At 53.3% G+C, this 22,150-nt stretch overlaps 8 protein-coding genes across 8 annotated transcripts; 2 read left to right on the plus strand and 6 right to left on the minus strand.

Annotated features, from left to right (window-relative positions):
• Nucleotides 1–40: 40 nt before the first annotated feature.
• Nucleotides 41–2,323, minus strand: J4E85_006669 (uncharacterized protein; the record flags this gene model as incomplete). The annotated part of the gene is made up of 3 exons (XM_051470905.1): nt 41–562; nt 609–1,903; nt 1,951–2,323. The coding sequence occupies 3 exons, from the start codon at nt 2,321–2,323 to the stop codon at nt 41–43; spliced, it is 2,190 nt and encodes a 729-aa protein (XP_051325115.1).
• Nucleotides 2,324–5,508: 3,185 nt separating this feature from the next.
• Nucleotides 5,509–6,615, plus strand: J4E85_006670 (uncharacterized protein; the record flags this gene model as incomplete). Its single annotated transcript, XM_051470906.1, has 1 exon — nt 5,509–6,615. The coding sequence occupies one exon, from the start codon at nt 5,509–5,511 to the stop codon at nt 6,613–6,615; it is 1,107 nt and encodes a 368-aa protein (XP_051325116.1).
• A 307-nt stretch (nt 6,616–6,922) lies between these two features.
• On the minus strand, nt 6,923–7,969 carry J4E85_006671 (uncharacterized protein; the record flags this gene model as incomplete). The annotated part of the gene is made up of 2 exons (XM_051470907.1): nt 6,923–7,682; nt 7,734–7,969. The coding sequence occupies 2 exons, from the start codon at nt 7,967–7,969 to the stop codon at nt 6,923–6,925; spliced, it is 996 nt and encodes a 331-aa protein (XP_051325117.1).
• A 3,021-nt stretch (nt 7,970–10,990) lies between these two features.
• Nucleotides 10,991–11,256, minus strand: J4E85_006672 (uncharacterized protein; the record flags this gene model as incomplete). Its single annotated transcript, XM_051470908.1, has 2 exons — nt 10,991–11,151; nt 11,208–11,256. 2 exons carry the CDS (start codon nt 11,254–11,256, stop codon nt 10,991–10,993), a joined length of 210 nt encoding a protein of 69 aa, XP_051325118.1.
• Nucleotides 11,257–12,503: 1,247 nt separating this feature from the next.
• Nucleotides 12,504–14,389, minus strand: J4E85_006673 (uncharacterized protein; the record flags this gene model as incomplete). Its single annotated transcript, XM_051470909.1, has 3 exons — nt 12,504–12,683; nt 12,747–13,786; nt 13,849–14,389. 3 exons carry the CDS (start codon nt 14,387–14,389, stop codon nt 12,504–12,506), a joined length of 1,761 nt encoding a protein of 586 aa, XP_051325119.1.
• A 2,948-nt stretch (nt 14,390–17,337) lies between these two features.
• Nucleotides 17,338–19,033, plus strand: J4E85_006674 (uncharacterized protein; the record flags this gene model as incomplete). The annotated part of the gene is made up of 2 exons (XM_051470910.1): nt 17,338–17,382; nt 17,432–19,033. The coding sequence occupies 2 exons, from the start codon at nt 17,338–17,340 to the stop codon at nt 19,031–19,033; spliced, it is 1,647 nt and encodes a 548-aa protein (XP_051325120.1).
• A 309-nt stretch (nt 19,034–19,342) lies between these two features.
• On the minus strand, nt 19,343–19,780 carry J4E85_006675 (uncharacterized protein; the record flags this gene model as incomplete). The annotated part of the gene is made up of 1 exon (XM_051470911.1): nt 19,343–19,780. The coding sequence occupies one exon, from the start codon at nt 19,778–19,780 to the stop codon at nt 19,343–19,345; it is 438 nt and encodes a 145-aa protein (XP_051325121.1).
• Nucleotides 19,781–20,219: 439 nt separating this feature from the next.
• J4E85_006676 (uncharacterized protein) lies at nt 20,220–21,740 on the minus strand (the record flags this gene model as incomplete). The annotated part of the gene is made up of 2 exons (XM_051470912.1): nt 20,220–21,561; nt 21,706–21,740. The coding sequence occupies 2 exons, from the start codon at nt 21,738–21,740 to the stop codon at nt 20,220–20,222; spliced, it is 1,377 nt and encodes a 458-aa protein (XP_051325122.1).
• Between the last annotated feature and the right edge of the window lie 410 nt (nt 21,741–22,150).

The following is a 22,150-nucleotide window of genomic DNA, read 5'->3' on the forward strand; positions in this document are numbered from 1 at the left end:
CGATGATTTGACCCACCTGCTCCTCGTGCTCGCTCTGGCGTCAATTATCGTATCCTGCGCCTCGTTGCCATGGGCTTGAGGTATTGGCCTGTCGGTACTGTTGTTGACCTTGGCCATTGCTACCAGGACGGTATGACGGTGCTGGGCTGCGGCGCTCGTAGAAGGATGGCGGTGCTGGTGAGACAGTTCCGTCATTGCCCTGGCTCCGTGGTGGCACGGCAGCGTAGTGCTCGTTGAAGCCGCCCTCCTTAGCAGCCATTTGGCGCTGCTCTTCGGAAGAGTAGTCGTCATCGTCATCAATGCGGCTTCGTGATCCGGTGTATGGGTGGGTGCCCTTACCCTCACCACGAGCAGTCGCACCGAGGGCATCGAGCTCAGTAGTCAATTGGGTTTGCGACTTGATGAAGGAGCCACGGTCGTCGCGCATTGGCTGGTAGCGGGTATCAGGGTTCTTGGTGAACAGAGCGAATCCAGACGAGACAAGGAGCATGAGAAGGAGAATCAGAGCGAAGGCGGCATTAATGATGAAGAAGATGACACCCATGACACCAGTGACGATAGCCTACAAACGTTAGTCGAGAACAGTGGTAGAAGCGGGCGCTACTTACAGGCTGGTTGAAGATTTCGGTGAACATCAACAAGAAGAAGGCGCTGAGGAAGTTGACAGCAGCAATGGCAATGTTGAAACCGTTGGTCTTCTTGTCCATCCAGGGACGAAGGACACATACACCGACAAGCAGAGCAGCCTCGATAAGAACGATGGCGATGGCCTGAACCTTGAATGCACCTTGCGCAAGACCGACAAACATGGCCTTGATGAGGAGGTATCCGAGCCATGGGATGATGAACCAGTAGGCGGCCGCCTTGAATTGAACGTAGAGGAAGCCCCACTTGTTGAGCGCGACAGGGTCCGAGTAGAGGATGTATGCAGGGTTCTTGTGCATGGCGATGGAGCGTTGGGCGATTCGGACCACCTTGGAAGAAGCCCATGCGAGGATACCAATCATGGTGAGCATAGAGAGGATAGCCAGAACGACCAGACCAGCAGAGTCACGCTTAGTTAACTCCCAGAAGCTCAACATCATCATCTGCGGGAAGCCAATGAGTACGACACGGAAGAGAATACCCTTGAGCACAGTCTGCCAGCCGTTGCGGAAGTCGACGAACTTGTCGCCCTTCATCTTGCCGGCCTTGACTAGACCCTCGCAGATGTACTTGAAAGCCACGACACCGATGACGGTAAAGAGGACAAAGATGACGAAGAAGGTGTATCCGGTGAAGAAGATGTTGGTCGTTTCGATCTTGGCCTTGAAACCAACACGCTCGATGCCGTGGAGAACCAAGCGGTCTCCTCCGGCCTGTGCCTCGGTGGCGGCAGCGTTACTACGGGCCATAAGGCGACCGACAGCTCCGGTGGTGAAGTCGAGCGCACGCCTCATCTTCCTCGACTTCTGGACCTCAATGGAGATGTACGACAGCTGGGACAGGTAGGTGGTCGGGCTTCCGCCAGTAGCACGCTGGTACCATGTTGCCATATCCTGGAGGAATTGAACACGGATGAGACCCATGGTCCATTGGAAGTTCTGGGTCCAGGCGGACACGATGGGTGGGAGAGGGACGGCACAGAGACCGATGAAGGCCTGCGCTTGGAAGTAACCGAATAGCGACATGGCGTTGGCGGCAACGTGCGCGGCGGTGTTGGAATGACCCAGTCCAGACGTTATAGCGGATGCCATGAGACCCAGACCCGCTATGACAGCCGTCACCCATGCCACAGCCTTCTGGTCGACCGAATGTCCGTTTGACAGCTCTGCTTCTACACATGCGAGTTGTTGATGGGTCTCTGCAGACCTGATCTTGACTCGTACGACTGCGTCGAGGTCGGGGATTGTGTATGCGATGCCTGTGTAGTGTTAGGGGGGTTGGGCAGCAACTTTGGACGTTTCTTACCTGGGATGACGCTCATGATGTCCTGGCTAATGTCGATGTTGGATTTGATAGTCAACGGTCCGGCGTTCATTGGGCACATGCCCTCGAGCTCCTTCTGACCGCAGGGGTCGAGCTTCTCGTTCATGGCGGAGTATCCGTAGACGAGCAGTTCGATGTCGGCCTCAATCTTGCCGGCAATGTTGGAGATACCCTCGATCTTGAAGCCCAGACTGCGGTTGCTGGGGGTGAATGCGACGTTGAAGAGGGTGGCGGAAAAGCTCGAGTTGGACATGCACGGGTTGAGCGACTTGGATTCGATGATGCGCTCGCCCGAGACGACGGGCGCCGCGATGGCTGCGAGCCATAACAGCGACTTGGAGAGGGAGAACTTCATGGTGGGCGGTGTTGTTGTGGTGTATTAGGTGCGCGGAGCGAGGCACTCAGGCGCGGGCGTACTCCTTACGAGTACTGCGGAGGGAGGTCGGCCAAACCAGCGGCGCGAGGGAGTCCGTCAGTCACAGTGAATGGGCTTCGTTTGCGTCCTGGGGGCGTGAATAGAAGGGGTGGGTGCGGGTGAAGGTGCGGGTGAGCGAGTGGCAGTCGAGAGCGACGAATGGGCGGTGATGTCGAAAGAGGTGGTTGCGCAGGACAACTGGGGAAGGGAAACCGGGAAGCAGCGAGGCGAAGAGGCCTGTCTGTCGGCGGCTGGGCGACGCTAGGGCTAGTACAAGGGGATATGTGTAAACGACCGGACGGGCGCGATCAGCACTTGCACGCAACCCAATAAAAACGATTCAGCGCGCTCTCGTCGTCACCTAACGCTGGTGTTTGGAAAGTGCCTGAGGAGAGCAGGAGATGGGGCGGATGGTAAGAGGATGCCAGCTCGCAGGAGCTGAGGTCTATGCACCGCGTGCCGGCTGCTTCAGGGGAGCGAGACTGCGACGGTCGCGGCGAGTGGGCCAGATGAATACGCGCGGCACCTGCTCAGCGCCCAGCCTCAGAGCATCCAACGGCTGTCAAGTTTGCGATCGCAGGGAACAGTCGGAGCATTTACGGACTGCGCTGTGCTCTACTGCTCTGAGTTCGTCACCACTTGCTTCTCTGCCAGACGCCTTTGTCTTCGCGGGCTCCAGAACGCGCGCCTTCTTCTTTGACCAAGCTGGAACACTCGGATGAGGCAGGGGCGAGGGGGCAGGGGCACTTGCTTCGCCACACTCGCACGCAGGAACAATCTCGTCGGGCCAATCAACATGACGCTCTAGGCCTCTTCTCGCGCTGACTGAAAGTCTGCCAGCCAGGTCCGCCCAGCTCTTCGTATTTCCTCTAATTTTATTGCCGTATACGCGCGAAACCGACATTTCGCTCTTCCAGCCCATCCCCGCCCGCTGCACATTACCGCTCCCTGAAGGATGTCAATATTATGCCATCCGGAATCCTGCGGCACACCAAGTCTGGACTGTCTGGCCAGCGACCCCATCCGTGCTCTCGGCACCAGCGGATGGCTGCACGCAAATAGACCACACCCAACCTCTCCAGCCAATCATGCCAATCATGCCGCATCTGACTGTGGCGCACTTGGCCAGCGAGGTCAATGAGCCGTCGACTCGCTGCAAGCGGCGCCATCTTCATCACATCGAGATGCACAAGACTACACTGCAGCGTAGTCTGCCTACTGTTTCTGGGCGTTGGTCACTAGGGCATCTCCATCCGCAGCTTGCGTAATGCCCTCACGTGGCATCAGTGTAAACATCATTGTTTCCACCTCACCACATCGGCCCTCCGTCGACTGAAAGTGTTTACCCAGCCACCACTCACCACTGTACCACCGGACGATCATCATTCAAGCCATGCGACAGACGTCATGAGCCCACCTGCGCAACGCGTGTCTGCGAACGATCAACGAACGTCTCACCCACATCTGAAACACGCGATCTACCCATCTACCTCAGAGATTTCCGGCCCGTTCACATCTATCGATACACTTTGCGCAGCCTCATCTTCTAACCTTTCGCACTGGACTGACCCTGAAGATCGTCATCTTCCCTATGCGCGCCTAGCGGTGGAGCTGCCCCACCAACAAGTGGGCGCGAACGCGTAACCGCACGTTTGACCAACATCAACAAACTTGCATCAACGATCCTACTGACGTTCTTTGTGATCTTTTGTTTGACGGAAACTCTCATTAACATTGCGGATGCTCGTAGAAGATACTCAAGTTATCCAGCTTAATTCACCAGGAGACATGAAGCTGCCTGACGTGACTGGCAACGGGCCGCACCAAAGGTTTGTCAATTCCCTTCTCATCTCTCTTTCAATTCGTGTGTTGAAGTCTGTAATTCGTCTCAAGACTTGACTGCGACCGATGAACGCCTTTGAGAACCCCGTCCTCGAATCTGGGGGTTCCACTAGCGAGACAGCACCTGACTAAAAGCTTGCATCGCGCCCCCCCATGTGGCACGGTCTTTGCAAAGCTGGTGCCTAGCACATCCGCCTTTTCTATACTAATATTCCTGATGGCAACTTTGGACGTTTTGCAGGTGCTTGTATATCCCGTCACTACACTGTCCATTCAGGAGTCTATAGCTCAACATGTCTGTAAACCCTCCATTCCCCATCTTTAATCCAGGTATTCCATTCGAAGGTCGGGCGGATCAACTGGGAAGTCAATGCGTGCTGCATATCTTTCGATTTGTGGTTTAACCGCTTGTTCCCAGTCGCCACTCAAATTCCGGCATTTGAGCGTCTCACCAGATACCCACGGCCCATATCGCAGGACCTATAGTACCAGTACATAGGCGGTTACACATTCAACGATCCCAAACATGCATACCATCGATTTATGGCTCTACTTTCGCGGTTCTCCATTGTGCCGTCGAAAACTACAACACAAGTGCAACTTATGTTAGCGAACGATATCTTCAACAACGATATTCACGATCGAGACGATGCGCAGGCTGCGTTGAAGAAAGACTATGAACGCTGGTTTGCCGATCCTTCAAAATGACCCAAGCGAGCTGAAAAGGCGAAGTTCGAAACGCTGGACTAGGTCATAGATGTGCTGCCCGCTTTTTGCGTTTCGGTTGTTCCCGTTGGAGGCAATGAAGATGATGGTGAATGAGAGTGATAAATATGACAGATTTGTTTTCGATATGTGTATGGTGATACCGGAGCTTGGGGTATCTGTTATGCATGGCCGTTAGGGTCACTGCTGTGAGTTGCTCATGGGTAAGTTGTAACGTTGCGAATCGTCGTCTGATCAAGGCTGGAAAAGACTCGCTCTGAAAAGAGTACCAAGGAGAGACTTGGCAGTTCGGATAGCATATCAAACATGTTCTAGTCGACAACCTTCTTCTACTTGCGGGGTCGGGAAGACAGAAACGCAGTGTTTGTTTGCTCCTCCGTCCGCGGCGGTGTGTAGGCGTTTGAAGGTATGCAAGCTCCCGCCCTTCACTTCCTATTTTCCCCACCGGCGAGCAAACGGATCTGCGCACGTGCGCTGAGTACCGACTATTCTTGATGATTACACTTTGGATACATTGCTCTCTCATACTATCAGCCCTGGAGGTACCCAAGTCCACGATGCCGCACGCAATCGCTACCCTGGAGCACAACACCGATGGCCCTGACAACCACGATCAAGCCGACCTTCGACTACTGCTAAAGAACAAGCTTCAAGGCGTACCGCCTAACCACATCCCCGCAGTCACCCTCGCCGACATCCTCGATCAAACTCCACAGGCGCTAAATCTTCCCAACATACCACCAGATATCCAGCTCCCCTTCTTCCTTTGCAACCGCGCCACGATCGACCGCTACGCGAGCAAGCCCATCAAAGATGAAGAAAAACAAAGTATGGAAATCACTCGAGCGATCTGGTTCTACCGACTCGACCAAACGCACCATTTCCAACGCTTCCACGACATCATGAGGTGGAACACCGCGATCTTCGTTGCGCTGTTAGCTCAACACTCGCAGTCAAGCGACCAGAGTAACTCTGCATACAACGAAGCAGGAGAACTCAATCGTCGTCGTGGAACCATAGACTCCTACCGCCCCGGACGTGTTACCACTCCCACACACGCAGCCATCCCACCTGCCGCCATCCGTTTCATAAAGCAATACCTCGCCGCCGTCATCGAGCACCACAACACACCCACCTCCAGTTTCGCTGCACGAGAGTCATTTATCTTGACCTGGAAGACAGGACCATGGGAGTTATTCACCGTGTTTGGTGGTGCGCAGAAGAAGCTGCTCAAGAACGCTATGAAGAAGCTGAGCAAAGAGTGGGAGGCTGAGTTGCGTGTTGCAGAGTCACAGTTGGGTAGGGAGCGGTACGAGAGAAAGGTTGGCAAGTTTGTTGGTGGGGTGGTGCCTGGGAAGAGGGAGATGGGTGTGCGTGCTGAGGAGGTGAAGAGCGAGGATGGGAATGTCGATAAGGCAAACATGGTGTTGCCTGAGTGGGGAGGAGACGAAGGAAATAGTGGTAATGCACTGTTGCAAGCGCTTCTGGCTCCGTACGTACCGCAGACCAATGAGGCTAGGGGGCAGGATGGAAAGGGGGCCAAGACTGGTGCAACTGAGGTCGAAGGAACACTGGTCACGGATGTGAGGTCTGCTATTGCGGCTTTGCAGACGATGGAGCCGAGGGATATTCTACCGGTGCTTATCCGCTTGTTTCCAGCATAAATGGATGTTTTGCGCTGGGGGGTTCGATACACACAGCCAGAACTGCACGGGGCTGGATAGAAGGCCGAGAGGGTCTTTCTATACATTTCGGATTCTTGAAGGCGGAGATACATGTACTCCGTTAGGGGAAATCACCGCGCTCATGTGCAGACAATGGATATTCAGTGTCCACAAAGAAGTCATCACCTAAGACAGAATGTGGTATATGTTCAAACAAATGAGATTCGTAAGTCTATCATCGGTATCTACTAGTCATACACCGCTCATTAACCTTTCCATTACCATCTTTCCATACAAAGCCATCCATCTACTGGGGCTTGAGTACACCACGGTACCTCATCTTTCCATCCCGGAGAGTGGCCATCGCCTCCTCAATACCACTCTCGGTGAGCGGGAACTCCATGGTGATAGGCTTGATACCATGTAGCGCGGAGAAAGCCAACATGCTACGGTGAACAGCGCGGGCAGCAACAACAGAGCCCTGAACAGTGATGCCCTTGGCGATAAGAGCCATGTGGTTGATAGCAAAGTCGTCATCGGAAACGGTCATGGGGAAGATGATGGCGTTGTTGTTGAGAACAGGGAGCATGAGCTTCCAGTCGGGCATGACGGAAGTGGTGACAAGGAGAGCGTCAACAGGGCGGCTGACGCTGATCTCAGACTTGCCCTTCATGGCGATGAACTCCTTTGCGCCGAGCTTCATGGCCTCGTCCTTCTTGCTCTCGGATCCGGAGAAGACAACGACATCGCAGCCCATCTTGGCGGCGTACTGGATGGCCAAGTGGCCGAGACCGCCAACACCCATGACACCGACGCGGTCGGTGGGCTTGACGTTGTAGGTGTGCAGGGCGTTGAAGACGGTGGCTCCACCGCACATCAGGGGTGCGGCTTCGGCGTCGGTGAGCTCATCGGGAACCTTGAAGACGAAGGCCTCGCGCTGGACGGAGTGGGAAGCAAAGCTGCCCTGGTCGAGGTTGGCCATGCCGTACATCTGGCGCTCGCTGCAGTAGGTCTCCTGGCCTGTGAGGCACTTGTCGCAGCGGCCGCAGGAGTTGTGCTCGTATCCCCTGCAGAAGTCAGTATATGTCTCACATGCACTTCGTGCAGTCAAAACTTACCATCCGACGCGGTCGCCCTTCTTCAGGTCCTGCACGTTGGGTCCAAGCTCTTCTACGACACCGACACCCTCGTGGCCGAGGGCCATGTCGGCGCCCTTGTAGTGCTCATCGGTTCCGCAGAGACCGGAGGCGGTGACTTTGATGAGGACCTGGTCGTTCTCAAGATCGGGCTTGGTGGTTTGCGACTTGACAATCTTGCTCTCCTTGGAGCCCTTGTAGACGGTGAAAGAAGGCATCTTGGTGATGTGTTGTAATGTGCTATACGTTGAAAGGTGATGTAATGGAAAAACTTTTGGGTATCTTGTTGTAAAAGAGATGAAAGTTGATGTGAAGTTGATTGATATGTTCACAAAGACTACGGCGACTTACTGTTATATATGATTAGAGCCAACCTACAGCTCATTCTTACATGTGCCATGAATGTCGCTGGAGCTACGTTCGAAAACTTCTCCCCCATGACGTCGCGTATTGATAATGCACAGGGTCTTTGGGTCCAGGGTCTGGATATCGCCGTGCCTTACACATTGGGTGCGTCGACCGCCACTAGAAAACGTGGTTTTGTGGGTCGCATCTCCAGCATGACAATTTCGAGATCTGCCGATTCCGGTATAGTCGTTTCCTCATGCTGCATCTTCGCGGTGTTGTCAGCTGTGGTGCAGCTGATTAATGTAGGCTATATCGTCGCGATTACGCGTTGTCGGCACAGCATGCAGCCTATACCTGCACATTGTAAAAGAAATATTGGGCTGCGAAATCCAGAGGACGCCTCGGACAGCATCGGCCAATCATCCCACCGCTGTTGCAGGACTGCCGAAATGTCCGCAATAGTGAGACGTGCGTCTGGAACGTGTCGGAATGATATGGATTTCCATGTGCCAGGCGCCGCTTGTGTGGAGCAAAAGACGTTGTTCCTGACCCCAATGCGGATGCGGCTCTGCTCAAGGAGTCCATGACGTAGGTGGTGCCGGGGCGCCCGTCCGATGATTGCGCTACATCACCGAACTGTTCGGCCCTTTCAATTCCTGATCCTCAGAGGCGGGCGCGAGTCTTGTCCGATTGTAACGCGCATTACTGATCTTTCGTTTGGCGGCTACTTGTTGCCGAGTCCATGGGGATGGAAGTGTGGCGTTTGTTGAGGCCCAGGTGCAGCGGCCTGGAGTTACGCCTTTGGGGCAATGGGGACGATGCCACGAGATGCTTACCCAACCCCGAAACTTTCGGATCGCAAGTCGGAGTGGTGATAAGAGATGAACTGCGATACAGATTCTTGGCATTGATGCTGCGTTCCATGCAGTCTGAGCGTAAGAAGTCACCTCGCGGCAAATCCCCAGCTGCAGACTCGAATAAGAGGGTGTGGAAAGCGTCAGCTCTCGCAGCTGCAAAATCAAACTCGATCTCCAGCATACTCACCTACGGTCATTCAGAACTAGCCTGCGTTCTCGGAGCCGCTTGAATGGTAGCAAACAAGTTGTTGGTAGGGTTTAAGCTATGTGAGCGGTCAGAATTTAATAAAGGCACGAGAAAGTACCGTGATGGATGCGAAGGGAGAAGGTAGTTCCGTGCGTCATCACCGACATGGACGCAAACCTTTGCAACTCATTCAGCAACGCTGAAACGGAAGGTCTGGTGTTTTGGCAACCTCTGAACGTTGCGTAACTGAATCAGATCAGTATGCTTTGGTAGACGGACCAACGTAGTCGCCCAACAGACATCCTACTGAACCGGAGATCGTTCCGTTGTCAGGGCATCCGCAAGATTGTCTTGATGTTATGATAATATCCATCAACGAAGTTCTCACCACTCTGTGAGTCCTTTATTATCACGCGTAAGACTCGAAAGATCTGAAGGTCCCGAGGTCGTCCACGAAAAGCCCAGGAGTTTGAGTGTCTGGTATCATTACGTGTTGAACTAACGACAACCCAGGCTCGTTCTATCCGACTAACATACCAACAAACAATAGCTATCAACGACGCCAAAAGCCTTCAAAACGTTCTTCCAACCTCTAAACTCTCCCCAAGAACCACACCTCGTCTCTCTAACAAACAATCTTATACCCCCTCTTAAACACCGGCACAGGATCACACGTCGGCGGCTCACTAAGCACATACGGCGCACCGGCCCCTTCCGAACAATCCACCGAGTCGAAGAGTTGCACTACACACCTCATCAGCCACCATAGTCATCATGCTGGGACAAAAGTTTACTTACATTCGCAGCCCCGAAGAGCGATGCGCAGTACTTGCAGACTTGCCTGGTTGGGCTCAAGCGGATAACACTCATCAGACACGATGTTGTCGTGCGGAAAGGAGAGACAGGGGTTGTTGGCAGCGCATTCAGTGCACGACCATGATGTGAAGGAGCCGGCGTTGGGGATGGGGTTGGGGACGGGGTTGCGGCGGGTGGGCGTAAGGGGGGAGGCGAGGGTTGTCGCTGCGAGTGCGAAGGCGATGGTGAGGAAATGCATGATTGAAGATGTGGATGTGTTCAGGATGATCGCGATGATTGTGTTGAAAGTGATGAACTGTAGAGGTGTAATCTGGAGTGGCTTTATATGTGCTTTCTCGCAATCGATATGGGAGCAGCGAGACAACAGACAGCCAGCTTCGACCATCGACGTCTTGGTACCTCAAGGTCATATCCATGTGACTGAAGTATACGACCAATGTCTTCTCCATATTCCCTGACGACGTTCTCTCACCTAATCCTTGGGTTGTAGTAGAAGGAACTTGGCAGAGACATTCTTTTCATATATTGCTCGGTCAAATTTCCTCATAGTAAGCACTTGCTTCATATGGAAGTAGCACATCATACAAATGAAATTCTCCGATCATTTGTCCTACCTGCTCACATCACATAACGCCTTAGCGATGGTCACGTTTGACTCGAAGATGGCGATAGTAGCGATCTGATATATTTCAATATAGCTTAGCTCGCACCGTGTGTTGAACACGGCGAACGAACTAGACTGGCTCTAATAAGTCAGATCGAAAAGATATTGTAATGACTGTCGTCTGAGTACATCTTCTCAGCTAGGCAGTGCGCTGTTGCCAGCTCCTCTCCATCTAATCACCAAGTCGTCACTCGGTCTCCATCATAAGCGTAACCGGAATGACACGCTTAAGAGCAGATAGCCTGGTAAGAAAACTTCTGCGACACATTGATGCAGTCGCTGGGAGCAGTGGTGAAGGTGTCGGTTGGTGTACCAGAGCAATCGTTGGAGGTGTAGAACTCGACTATTCCCATTAGATACCGATCATTCACAATAAACGTTGTCGCGACTCACGGCGGCAGTTGGCACGAGTCTTCTCCAAGAAGAAGACGCGGGCGCTCTGCAAGGGCAGGAATACACATTCGTTGCTGTGGATGTTCTGCTGCTGCAGGGCCTGGGGTGCGCAGTCGGAGTTGGCGTAGGCCTCGACTGAGGGGTGAACGTTAGTGGGAACAGTAGTCTGCGTAGATGGGGAAGGGACGTACAAGAGGCAACGTTCTCAAGCGAGATCTGAGCGACGGCAACTGAGGCCATGATGGCGGCGACGATGGTGGAGGTGAACTGCATCTTGACGATTTGGCCTTTGGTGGTTTAAAAAGATATTGAATGTAGTGATGCTGTAGAAGATGCTGTCGTGGTTGTCCTTCCAAACACATCCTTCCTTGGAGGTTTTATACCTCAATTCCTCAGTGCTTTCGGTTTCGCCCGTCATCTCCTCTCGCTCGAGGCGTTTGTTGGAGCTCATCGTGGCTTGTTGCGGTGAACAGAATACGAATGTGATTCATCATCATGTCTGATGGGCTTGCCATGCAAGTGATCGGACACGGGCAGACATATGCCTCCTCGCCGGACAGCTTGCAAAAGAGGGGACATTGTTGGCAGTATGAGGAAGTTTGCTCGTACACCTGACGCCGTGGCTTCAGTTTGGTAAGCACAACGCTGACCAGTGTGATCGCTGAGTATGGCGACGTGGAGTCTGCTGGCCGAGAACCTTTCTATGGCCTAAGTCAATAGGAGCGACTCGTGTCGATGTGACTGATGGTCAGTGGCTTGCGGGCCGCTGCTGCAAGAAGTCGGTCCGCGGGAAGTCATTCTCTTGAGAGGATGCGTCAGTTCTAGGTGGCTGAGCGGCGTCATGTGTGAGACATGAGCTCAGCATTGAGTGAACTCCCTATATATCTCATCTCAGTATTGAGCGAACAGGTGCGCGCAAAATTTATTCGTCATCTTCTCCCTTCTTTTGAAGAACTTTTAGATGGCGGCCTCGTGTACAGTCTACAATAGCTCGTGCGCGTGGCGAGAACTCTCAAGGTGCCAAGGTGGGTAGTCAACCACGTGATGTGTGATGTCTTCGGAAACGTTAAGCGCGTGTGTGAATTGATGCAATGCAGCCGGTAAGAAAATTTGCACGGATATCATGTGTTGGTGCAGAGAGGCCACCAAATGTGCACCAATGGGACTGAAGGACCCGGCTGACAGGCCTGGCCAAAAGGCTTATGCAAACGACGGTTGGATTCGTATCCTGAAGCGAGAGAGCATAAGCAAAGGTGCGTGCTCGATCTCAGCATGACCCTAGTCTTGAGGCCTCAAGAACTCAGATCTACATTCGGAAAGTCTCTGAAGAGCACAAATCCCCTCCTACGCCTTGGCAGTCCCGCGCTGTATCCCAATCATCTCTTTCGTAACTTTTCCTGGTACGTGTGTATCATCATCGTCTAAATAAAGAAAGACCATCCGTGTTGCCGTAGCAAAGCGACCATTGACAACTATTGAGTAGCTGCTCAGTTGTAATCGTGCATGTTGTGTAAGCTGATGTCCTGGCTGCTGGTAACGCGTCGCTCTTCCCCGTTACCGTTAGCGAGCGCATCACTCGCGGACGTCTGGCTGACACCGTTGGCCGGGTGCCAATCGGGTTGCCCATTGCCATCCGATGGGATGACGTTGCCATGTTGGTCAACCTCCTGTTGCAATACGCATTAGTCACAGGGAGTCTTGCCAAACGATGTTTTCAATTCTCAACTTACAACGCCCTTGGCAGCCATGCGCACCTGTTGAGGATTGGCCGTACCATGTACGACAGCCTCTCGTGCCTTCTCCATGACCTTTTGTTTGCGGCTCTCTCCGCGGATTCTCTCGAGATGCTCGAAATAGCCAGCGTCGACCGGGGTGACATATTTGCCGCAGAAGACACCGACTTCGAACTTTTGTGTTGCGGGATCTCGCGGGGAGAGACGTGCGCAAGCGCTCTGTAGATCCTCAAGATTCTGGTATACGACATCGTCCGCGCCGATGTGCTTAGCAATGGCTGCTGAGTCGCGGTGGTGAGCGATCAGCTCCGAGGAAGAGGCCAGATCAATACCGTAGATGTGGGCATTGGTGATTGGCGGTGCACACGAGGTAAAGTAGACCTTCTTGGCACCCGCTTCCCGCGCCATCAGGACAATCTCACGCGACGTAGTACCCCGAACGATGGAGTCATCAACCAGCAGCACGTTCTTGCCTTCAAACTTCTTCTTCATAGGATTCAGCTTGGCCCGGACGCCCTTCTGTCGTAGTTGTTGCGATGGCATGATGAATGTGCGGAAGATGTAGCGGTTCTTGACGAAACCTTGTACGTATGGCTTTTCGAGAGCCTCAGCAACGCATAACGCAGAAGTAATCGAAGTCTCAGGAATCGGCATAACCACGTCGATCTCAGCCATGGTCTTGGGACCAAGCTGCTTCTTGATGGTCTCGGCGAGAGTGAAGCCCATGTTACGTCGGCTCTCATCCACGTCGATGCCGTCAATGACAGAGTCAGGTCGCGCGAAGTAGACGTATTCGAAGATATCCGGGGTATACGCTTCTTGCTTGGCGACTTGCCTGAAGACGGGCTCCTTGCCCTTCTCGATGATGACAGCTTGGCCGGGGAGGATATCGAAGAAGTCCTTGTAGCCGCACTGGACCAGCGCAACGCTCTCTGAGGCCATCATGTAATCCATGCTCTTGCCGTCCTGCGACTTGCGGGAGCCGAGCACCATGGGACGAATACCGTACGGGTCGCGGAAACCGATGAGGCCGAATCCTGAGACAATGTTAGTATCTACACGATCACAGCGTAGCAGATATCATTGGATATTGACATACCCGCAAGCATGGCCGTGCAGGCCCATCCACCAGTGCAAAGCTTGTACATCCTCTCCAGCGCCGCAAAGCAGTCGTCGGCGTTAATACGCGCCTTGCCCGTCTCGTTGAGCTCGTCGGCGAAGATGTTGAGCATGAGCTCACTGTCGCTCTCGGTGTTGATGTGCCTGTGGGCCTCGTGATCGAGTCGCTGGCGTAGTGCCGGCGCGTTGATGAGGTTGCCATTGTGAGTCATGCAGATACCGTAGGGGCTGTTGACGTAGAAGGGCTGAGCCTCAGCGTTCGCGCTGCTGCCAGCGGTAGGGTATCGCAGGTGCCCGAGGCCCATGAAGCCGGGGAGGTCGGACACGCGTGCGCCGTCCTGGAAGACGCGCGACGCCATACCGTTACCCTTGCACTGGTGGAAGCGACCACCAGCACTGCAACTGACTATTCCGGCAGCATCCTGGCCGCGATGTTGGAGGAGGTAGAGGGCATCGTGCACCTCGACCGAAGCCGATTGCGACTTGGGATCGCCGTGGATCACAGCAATGATACCGCACATTTTGACGTGATGGCGGGGTGTGGGGAGGCTTGGAGTAAAAACTCAGGTTTATATACTACCAAGACGCGTCAGTTGCGGTAACGATTCGGAAGACGCGGGATATGTAAGTGGGGTAGTCTCTCAGGAAGTCGTTGTGCGCTCAAGGGGTATCGCAAGTCTAACATCTTTATAATATGACAAAATCATCATCGGGACATTGGGTAGGCAGCAGGTAAGAGAACAAGTGACGACATACGTAGCCTGGTGGTGTTCCTGAAGATTTCGGCAGGTCTCTCCAAAAATGGGGTATCCTGGTGGAAGAATAATGCTATGGCCGTTGGGCGCTAGATGCAGCAGCAGTCCATCTACTCTCAGGTCGAGTTCTCAGTGTGGGCGGCGGCGGCGTCTTCGTAGCGGCGTGGCGGGATTGTTGTCCCAGCTGGTGATGGCGTTTGGGCTCATGGTTATTGGAAAGTAAGAGCGCTCTAGTGGGGAAGGGGCAGCATGATAAACAATTTTTTTTCCTCGCCGCACCTGCACTTCCGCCCTTTGGGGCTTGGCGGCCCTTCGAAGCCGAGGGAGCTGCCCCACATGTTGCAACCCAGAACCGACATCGCAACGCGACATCGCGATGACTCCGACAAAGGAACGCGAGACAGGCGCGTTACCACCGCTGACAACCATTCGAGTACGCGCTTTCGTTCGTTTCGCGCCCTGGACCATCATCCGACGCGTTCTCACCCCTTATGTACGAAAGATCGAATGTCTCCACCTCCTCACGTCGTCCATGGCGGTCCTAGGTACGCTCCCAAGGTTGATGAACGCCATTCCACATGCGAACAGAGCGCGTCGCTGTATGTACCGGAACGCATCAGTCGATATTTGGTGGCCCACTGTGCCATGGGGCCTGTGAACGCCAACGATGGCGCAACCTTGTAGTCGTCATCCACGGCCGACCTCTCGCATTTTGTCACCGGGCTTCTCGGGCCATCTCCCTCGCAGTTTCTTGAGTACATTCGAGGGCTGACGTAAGTGAATTTGTTCCTTGTCGATGCAGGATTCCGGAAGAGCCCCAAATGGACGGAATAGGCCGACGCTCACATGGGAGCGCACAGTCAGGGTGTGCTTGTGCTGACTCTCGAAGGGTTATCGTCCAAAGCCTCTTCAAAGGTTCTTTGTGTTACCAGTACCACATCCCCGGTCTCCGCCACGCTGCACGAGCGGCTACACCCCGTGTCCAATTCCGAACGGTGCCCACCCTGCACGACATCCATCGCCGAAGCGCGTCGGCACTGTTATCATACTCGCAAACGAAGCAGCCAGAGGACGAACAACTCATATGTCTCGGAATTTTATCTTCTGCAGATCGGCAGCTACTATCTCTTACGCGACAGACCGACTCCAAACGACGCTAGAATACGTCTCTGCTCCGTCCACGCCTACCCCGGTCTTTCACACCAACAATCTCCCACAGCCACGATGCGGGTAGTCAAAAACGGATCATGTTGTTGGCTTGCTAGCATGGCACTGTATCTTCACTAGCGTGACCCCGGTTACAGCTGGCCACCGAGACTACGGTTGGTGGTGTCCATTCGCCCAATCGATACTGATCCATTGTAGACGAGAGCATCAGAAGTCGACGTTGACGATCTATCGAACCTGCTCAGTCTGAGCATTAATGTACCTGCACCATCGTTCCCGGAGAGCATCGTTCCGCTGTTTCAACGTCAAGCACAACAGAGGGTCAAGTTTATGTGCTTAAGTTGCAACACGTTCTACAGCAGTCTTCGCGCATAGGGTTCGTTCAGGAGACGCAAACACGTGAATATGGGCACATACGTGTCGCGTATTATACGTGAGCCGGTGGATCTCGCACTAAGACTATTGCCAGATGCCCGGAGAAGTGCAGCCCGTGAGCCCCGATTGACACAGCTGCGTTGACGCCGGCTTCATGCGGAAAGGACTGATTTACACGACATATCCGAGGAACACAAGCATTGGCAACCTTGTGCAATTGTCAACTCAGTGCAGCCCAAAACGTTCGACTTGTTGTCGATAGATCATTTGCTAAGTTTCAGCGCAAAGCGCAAAGGCTCACGTTACGCTCGTCTTATTTGACTTGTCCCCACTATACACTTAGGCGGTCTTCAGATTGGCAGCTGTCCTACAAGAGAGTGTATTACCAGTCTCGGCATATCAGCACTTCTGAATTTGACGAGAATGGTATCAAAGGTACCAGCAGGACGATACTCAATTTCCACGATGGTTGTTCGATTTCTAGATGTGGAAACCCCACCACGTGAAAGCTGCTGATCAGTACCGCATCAGTAGCATGCAGGATCGGCTGCTTGCCGCTGCCTCCAATTGCCTCAGCCCGATTAGCTCTCGCGTATGCATAGCTACTTCCCTGAAATAATACGCGGGGTCCCCACATGTAGTCGCAGATCCAGCCCAACCAGGACCGTGCAGACTTAATACTACACGTTCCGCATGGACTAGGTGGCGATGCTGTTCACTAACCGATGTTCCGGGATCTTTGTTAGGTGCTGGACAAGTATACCGACAGCAAGCCACCTCTTCTACTAAGATCCAGCTCAGCCAGGGATCTCCAATCGCAGCCTGCATGTACTACAAAAGTATACACTACGGGCTAATGCCCCCGACGCATGCAAACGCATGGATGTAACCCGTATACCCATCGGCTAAGAGGGGCCCAGAGAGTGACGATAGACTTGTCAAATGTGGCTTCTTTATCATATGCGTCAGCGTCGCGGTATAAAGGGTCAAAAGCCACGCCAAAGCTCACATATCACCTCGGCATTATTTCCATTCGACAAGTGTGCGATTGCAGCTTTCTGTCGTCTGTCGTCATAGACTCTTCATAGTTCTTGCCTGCACATATCTTTATGACGGTGGGGTCCGGCGAATCTGGCAGGATGACGACCCTCAACGAGGAGTGCTTTCCAAACATGTCGGCTGGCACTGACATCACCGCGTCATCAGAATCGATTAAGGTGAGCAACTACCACCGCGACAAAAAACCTTTCAAATTAACTATTCAAGTCCTTCACAGGAGCCAAGATGGCCTCGAATGGAAAGACCAGTGCTCCGACCCACGTACTGGCGGCTTTCATCGCCCTCAGTCTATCGATCTTTCTAGTAGCACTCGACACTGTGCTCATCCCAACCGCTTTGCCCACGATCTCCCAGTCCTTCCACATCCCAGATTCCCTTTACGCCTGGATAGGATCATCCTACCTTCTCGCCAACGCTTCATCAGTCCCGTTCTGGGGGAAGCTCTCGGACATTTTCGGACGAAAGCCAGTAATCCTGGCAGCCAACGCCATTTTCCTTGGCGGCAGCATCTTGTGCGCCGTCAGTGTGAATGCCGTTATGCTCATTTTCGGTCGTGTCGTTCAGGGTCTCGGCGGCGGTGGGGTGGTGGTACTGGTTCACGTATGCGTCAGCGACCTCTTCACCATCCGGGATCGGTCCTTCTACATGGGTACTGTTGGTGCTGTATGGGCCGTCGCCTCTGCTCTGGGCCCGGTACTTGGCGGCGTCTTTGCACAACGTCTCCATTGGACGTGGTGCTTTTACATCAACATACCCATCATCTCGCTAGCGATCTTAGTGTTGTATCTTACGCTACACCTACACAACCCACGAACGCCCTTTAAAACAGGACTCGCGGCTATGGACTGGCTGGGGACGGTCACGATAATCACGGCTACTATACTTCTGCTAGTAGGCCTCCAAGTAGGTGGCATTAGCTCCTACTCGAACGCAGGAGTCATCACGTGCTTGCTGTTTGGATCACTCGCTTACGTCGCCTTCCCTTTCTCGCAACACTGGGTGGCACAACATGGCGGCAGCCCTATCATGCCACTGCGCATCTTCAAGGACATCAGCAACCTCAGCGCACTGGCCGTATGCGCATGCGACACTGTGGTCTTTACCTCGGTCGCTTACTTCCTACCCTTGTACTTCCAGATCGTGCTCGGGCTCCAACCAGAGATCACGGGCGTATGTATGCTCGCCGTCGCGATACCTTTGGCACTTGTTTCATTCGCTTCTGGTCATGTCATAGAGAAGACTGGGCGTTTCCTAGAAGTACTGCAAGTGGGTCTGTTTGTTATGACGCTCGGTGTCGGCCTTCTCATCTCGCTCGGCACCGCGCCAAGTCTTGGAACTATCGTCGCATTCATGGTCATTATCGGCCTGGGTTTCGGGCCCAACTTTGGCGCGCCGCTCATTGCTCTACAAACGCGCATACAAGAGGCGGATATCGCGGCCGGTACTGCGGCTTTTGGATTTGTACGTGCAATATTTGGTGCCATCGGTCTAGTTATCGGCCAAGTGGTATTCCAACTCCTCATGGCGCCACACTACGCGAAGATTATCGACAGTGGCATTGCAGACGATGTTGCTGTCAATCTCACTGGGGGTGAAGCGATATCTCAAAGCGCCGCCATCACTAACCTCACCGAGTTCCAGAAGAGTGTAGTCCGCCATAGCTTCATGAGCGCGCTGAGAGGGACCTGGATTCTCATGACGATTGTGGGTGCCATTGGTCTTTTGATCTCGTTCGGTATCAAGAGGACGAAGCTGCGTCGAGAGAGGACGACTGAGCTTAAGGAGCTGGAAGTCACATCGAGCGACTGAGCATGGGGTAACAGCTCCCACGCGTGCAACTAATGGCTCGCTCATTAATGTCCATTCATCCGACGCACACAGTGCAAGCGATTCGGTCACTTGATTCATGACTAGCTCACCTAGTCTCATGTTTCGGGTGCAAATCATTCCATATTTAGTCCATTTGAGCGTCTTACATATATGGATCTGCGCGGTGCGGTCCCTACCTACCAAAGCAGCCTCAAGCTCTACATAAATACACTCGCTACACAAACCTCTTCATGTATTGCAAGACCCGGTCCGTGGTGTATCACGTCTGATCTCGTTTGCGCCCTGTACTTACTTCTTTCTCCGTGCTTCCCTATGCGTCCTCAGCAGCTTCGCCAACGCCTCATCACTCCATCCCGCGTCGCGATAGGTGAAGTAGTCACTTGGCAGGGTCGCAGGATTATTCGGATCTTGCGTAGGGTTGGGCAATGGTGCCAGTAGAAGTGACTGTGGCTGGGACGGCTGTCCAGGCGGCTCTTGAGTAGGTGCGCCGTCGTCACTCTGAACAGGCATGGGTGGCGCGGGCATCCACCACGGCTGGGCTTGTGTCGCTGCTGGTGCAGGTCCTGGTACTGGTCCCTGCGGTATACATACTTGATCGGGGAGAGGGTAAGGTACTAACACACGCTGCCCTGTTGGTGTTACTATGACTTGGAAGACGGGTTGTCCGGGATGCTGAGCTTGGTCTTGGCCGTTTCTTGGGGGCTGAGGTGGCTGGTTGGGGAACATGCTTGGTTGAGTTTGATACGTTAACGATGGTTAGATGAAGAAGACTATGGGCGGATGTAATGCATAAATTTATATGTATATATGATATGATGGAAAATAACCCGAGCGAAGCAGCGTCTATACGTTGTTCGATGTATAAGCTGTCGCGTGTGGGACGCGTCAAGGATGCGCTGTTGCACCGACAGCTATGCGGACAGCACGCGCATGATGTATGAGCAAGCTTGATGCGTTGAGGAACTCAACAGTAGCGCCTCACGTATCCCATGAGCTGTGATAGTTCTTTTGTGATATCGCTGTAGTCAATAAACGACGCACAAATGATTCGTTGGACGTTGCAGAATTGTTTGCATTCTTCAAAAGCCGAGAAAATTTTGCTGTGAACTTCCTCAAGCTCCTCTCGTAGGTGTCCGAAAAAGTGATGGCAGGCGTTATCTCAAGCTCAGTCCAAGCTTTCTCCTTTGTAGCCAGGAGAATAACAGTACTTCATCAAACGACGGGAAATCTTGCTGCCACCAGCTCGTGCTGTCCAGCACGTGTCGACAACCCCAATGCGCCGAACCTTCCACTTCGCGACGCCAGTGTCGAAACAAGCCTTCAGCTTCACACCGGTCCTTTTCGAGAGCTCAGAGGCGAAGATAATCTTGTTAAGACAATGTAGGCGGTATTTATCAGGAGCTTTTTCCGTTTGGCCTGGTCTCATGATGAACTTGATCAGAATCTCATGCTGCGCATCATCTTCGTCTTCAGTGGTACTGGTGATAGTGTTCAATCCTTTGGGTACCGAGGTGATGTTGATGCCATCCAGGCCTATCAAGCTGATAACATTATCCTGTGACCAAGTGCGAAACGTTCTTGCCATATCCCGCATGATCTTTAGCTCATCGAAGTCATCCGGATCGGTGGGCATGTTCAAGGCGTCTAGAGTTTCGCTTACAGTTGTTGGAATCAGCTGAAGATGAAATCTTGAACTGGTTTCCCGGAGCTTCAACAAGGCGAGAGCATCAACACCATCTTGAGAAAGTGCTGCGCCGCAGCAGATAGGCTCCACCCACCCTACCACCTCGCCGTCTTTATCTGGTCGATGAAAGGTGTTGACGTAGTTGTTGATGGTCTCAAGCGCGGTACGAACTCGACGCTTCTCTAGAAGCCAAGGGGTAAATTCATTCCGAACCTGGCGGCAGGTTTGAGTGAGGCCCCAATATGAGTGCGCAAAGTTGGTTGGACAGGCTATGCCGCGAACAGAGCGCCGAGGTACGCCTTCGGGGTAGTGGCGAACGTTCAAAATTTTCTTTTCTTCGTCGGTCATGGCGTATTGATATATCAAGTTGCGAACTTCACCCGGTAGATCACTCCAGGGCGCATTCTGAGTACCTGGTTTCTTTGGTGGATACCGACGGGAATGTGAGCGCGGCACGTATTGGTCTTCTTCGTCGCTGTCGTCATCCTTCTCTTCTTCTGATACCCAACCAAGCCAAGAACCCAACTTATCAGCCTCTGCCCTGACTTTCTCCTCGAAGCTTGTCTTCCTTCGGTGGGCACCTGTGATTGTTGGTTTGGTGATGCGCGCACCCTGCACACGAAGCTTTCCGCTCAAATGGGCAGACCGAGCGGTAGGCCCTGGAGTTCGCAGGTCACGAACGCGGCTGCGGCTGGACCTGGCCATAGGCATTTCATCGTCGGTAAGCTGAGCTACAGTATCCTTACGCAGTCGCTTTACGGGAGGTGCGTTGTAGTCGGCAAGGCTCGCAAGCTCGGCGACAATATTCGTAGGTTTCTTAAGTCTGCGCTTTGAGTGCGAAAGTCGTCTGTCATCACTGCGACAGCGACTGGCACCCCCATCGTGATCGCTTCCATTTTGGGAAACTGCGCGTGTGTCCTGAATGTCGCGACGATTGCGCTTTCTGGACGTCTGCGAAGTCGTGCACTCCTTCTCGGCTCGGTGTTTGCGCTTCGAACTCATTATATTCGCTGTATGTAGGGCTTACTGGGGGATACTGAGAATTAGAGGAATTCACTGGCTGACGTGAAAGAATGTGGGCGTATGGTTTTAACACTAGGGTTGACACAATTATGAGATTTGGTGGAGCGTTCTGTTCAGAATGGGTGCCTAGTATTAAGAACACTCAACCATGGATTGAAGGGGAAACGCACGTGCGTTCGCAACTCTTCCCTTCGCTTGTATGGATTAGGCCAAGATTCTTGTTGTTGTCCGGTGGAGTTACTGGTTGCACCAGGTTAGTATAGTTGTCGCGATCGGGGTCTATATGATCCATGGCGATGTGGGTGTGGAGACCTGGCTTTCAGTGGTACCGAAACGCGATACCACCGCAGGCGACTTTGCAGCCAACGGCCCCTACGATACTGTTTTGT

The sequence above is a fragment of the Alternaria conjuncta genome (assembly GCF_024043145.1).
Source record: "Alternaria conjuncta strain BMP 0040 chromosome Unknown scaffold_9, whole genome shotgun sequence".
NCBI classification, from domain to species: domain Eukaryota; kingdom Fungi; phylum Ascomycota; class Dothideomycetes; order Pleosporales; family Pleosporaceae; genus Alternaria; species Alternaria conjuncta.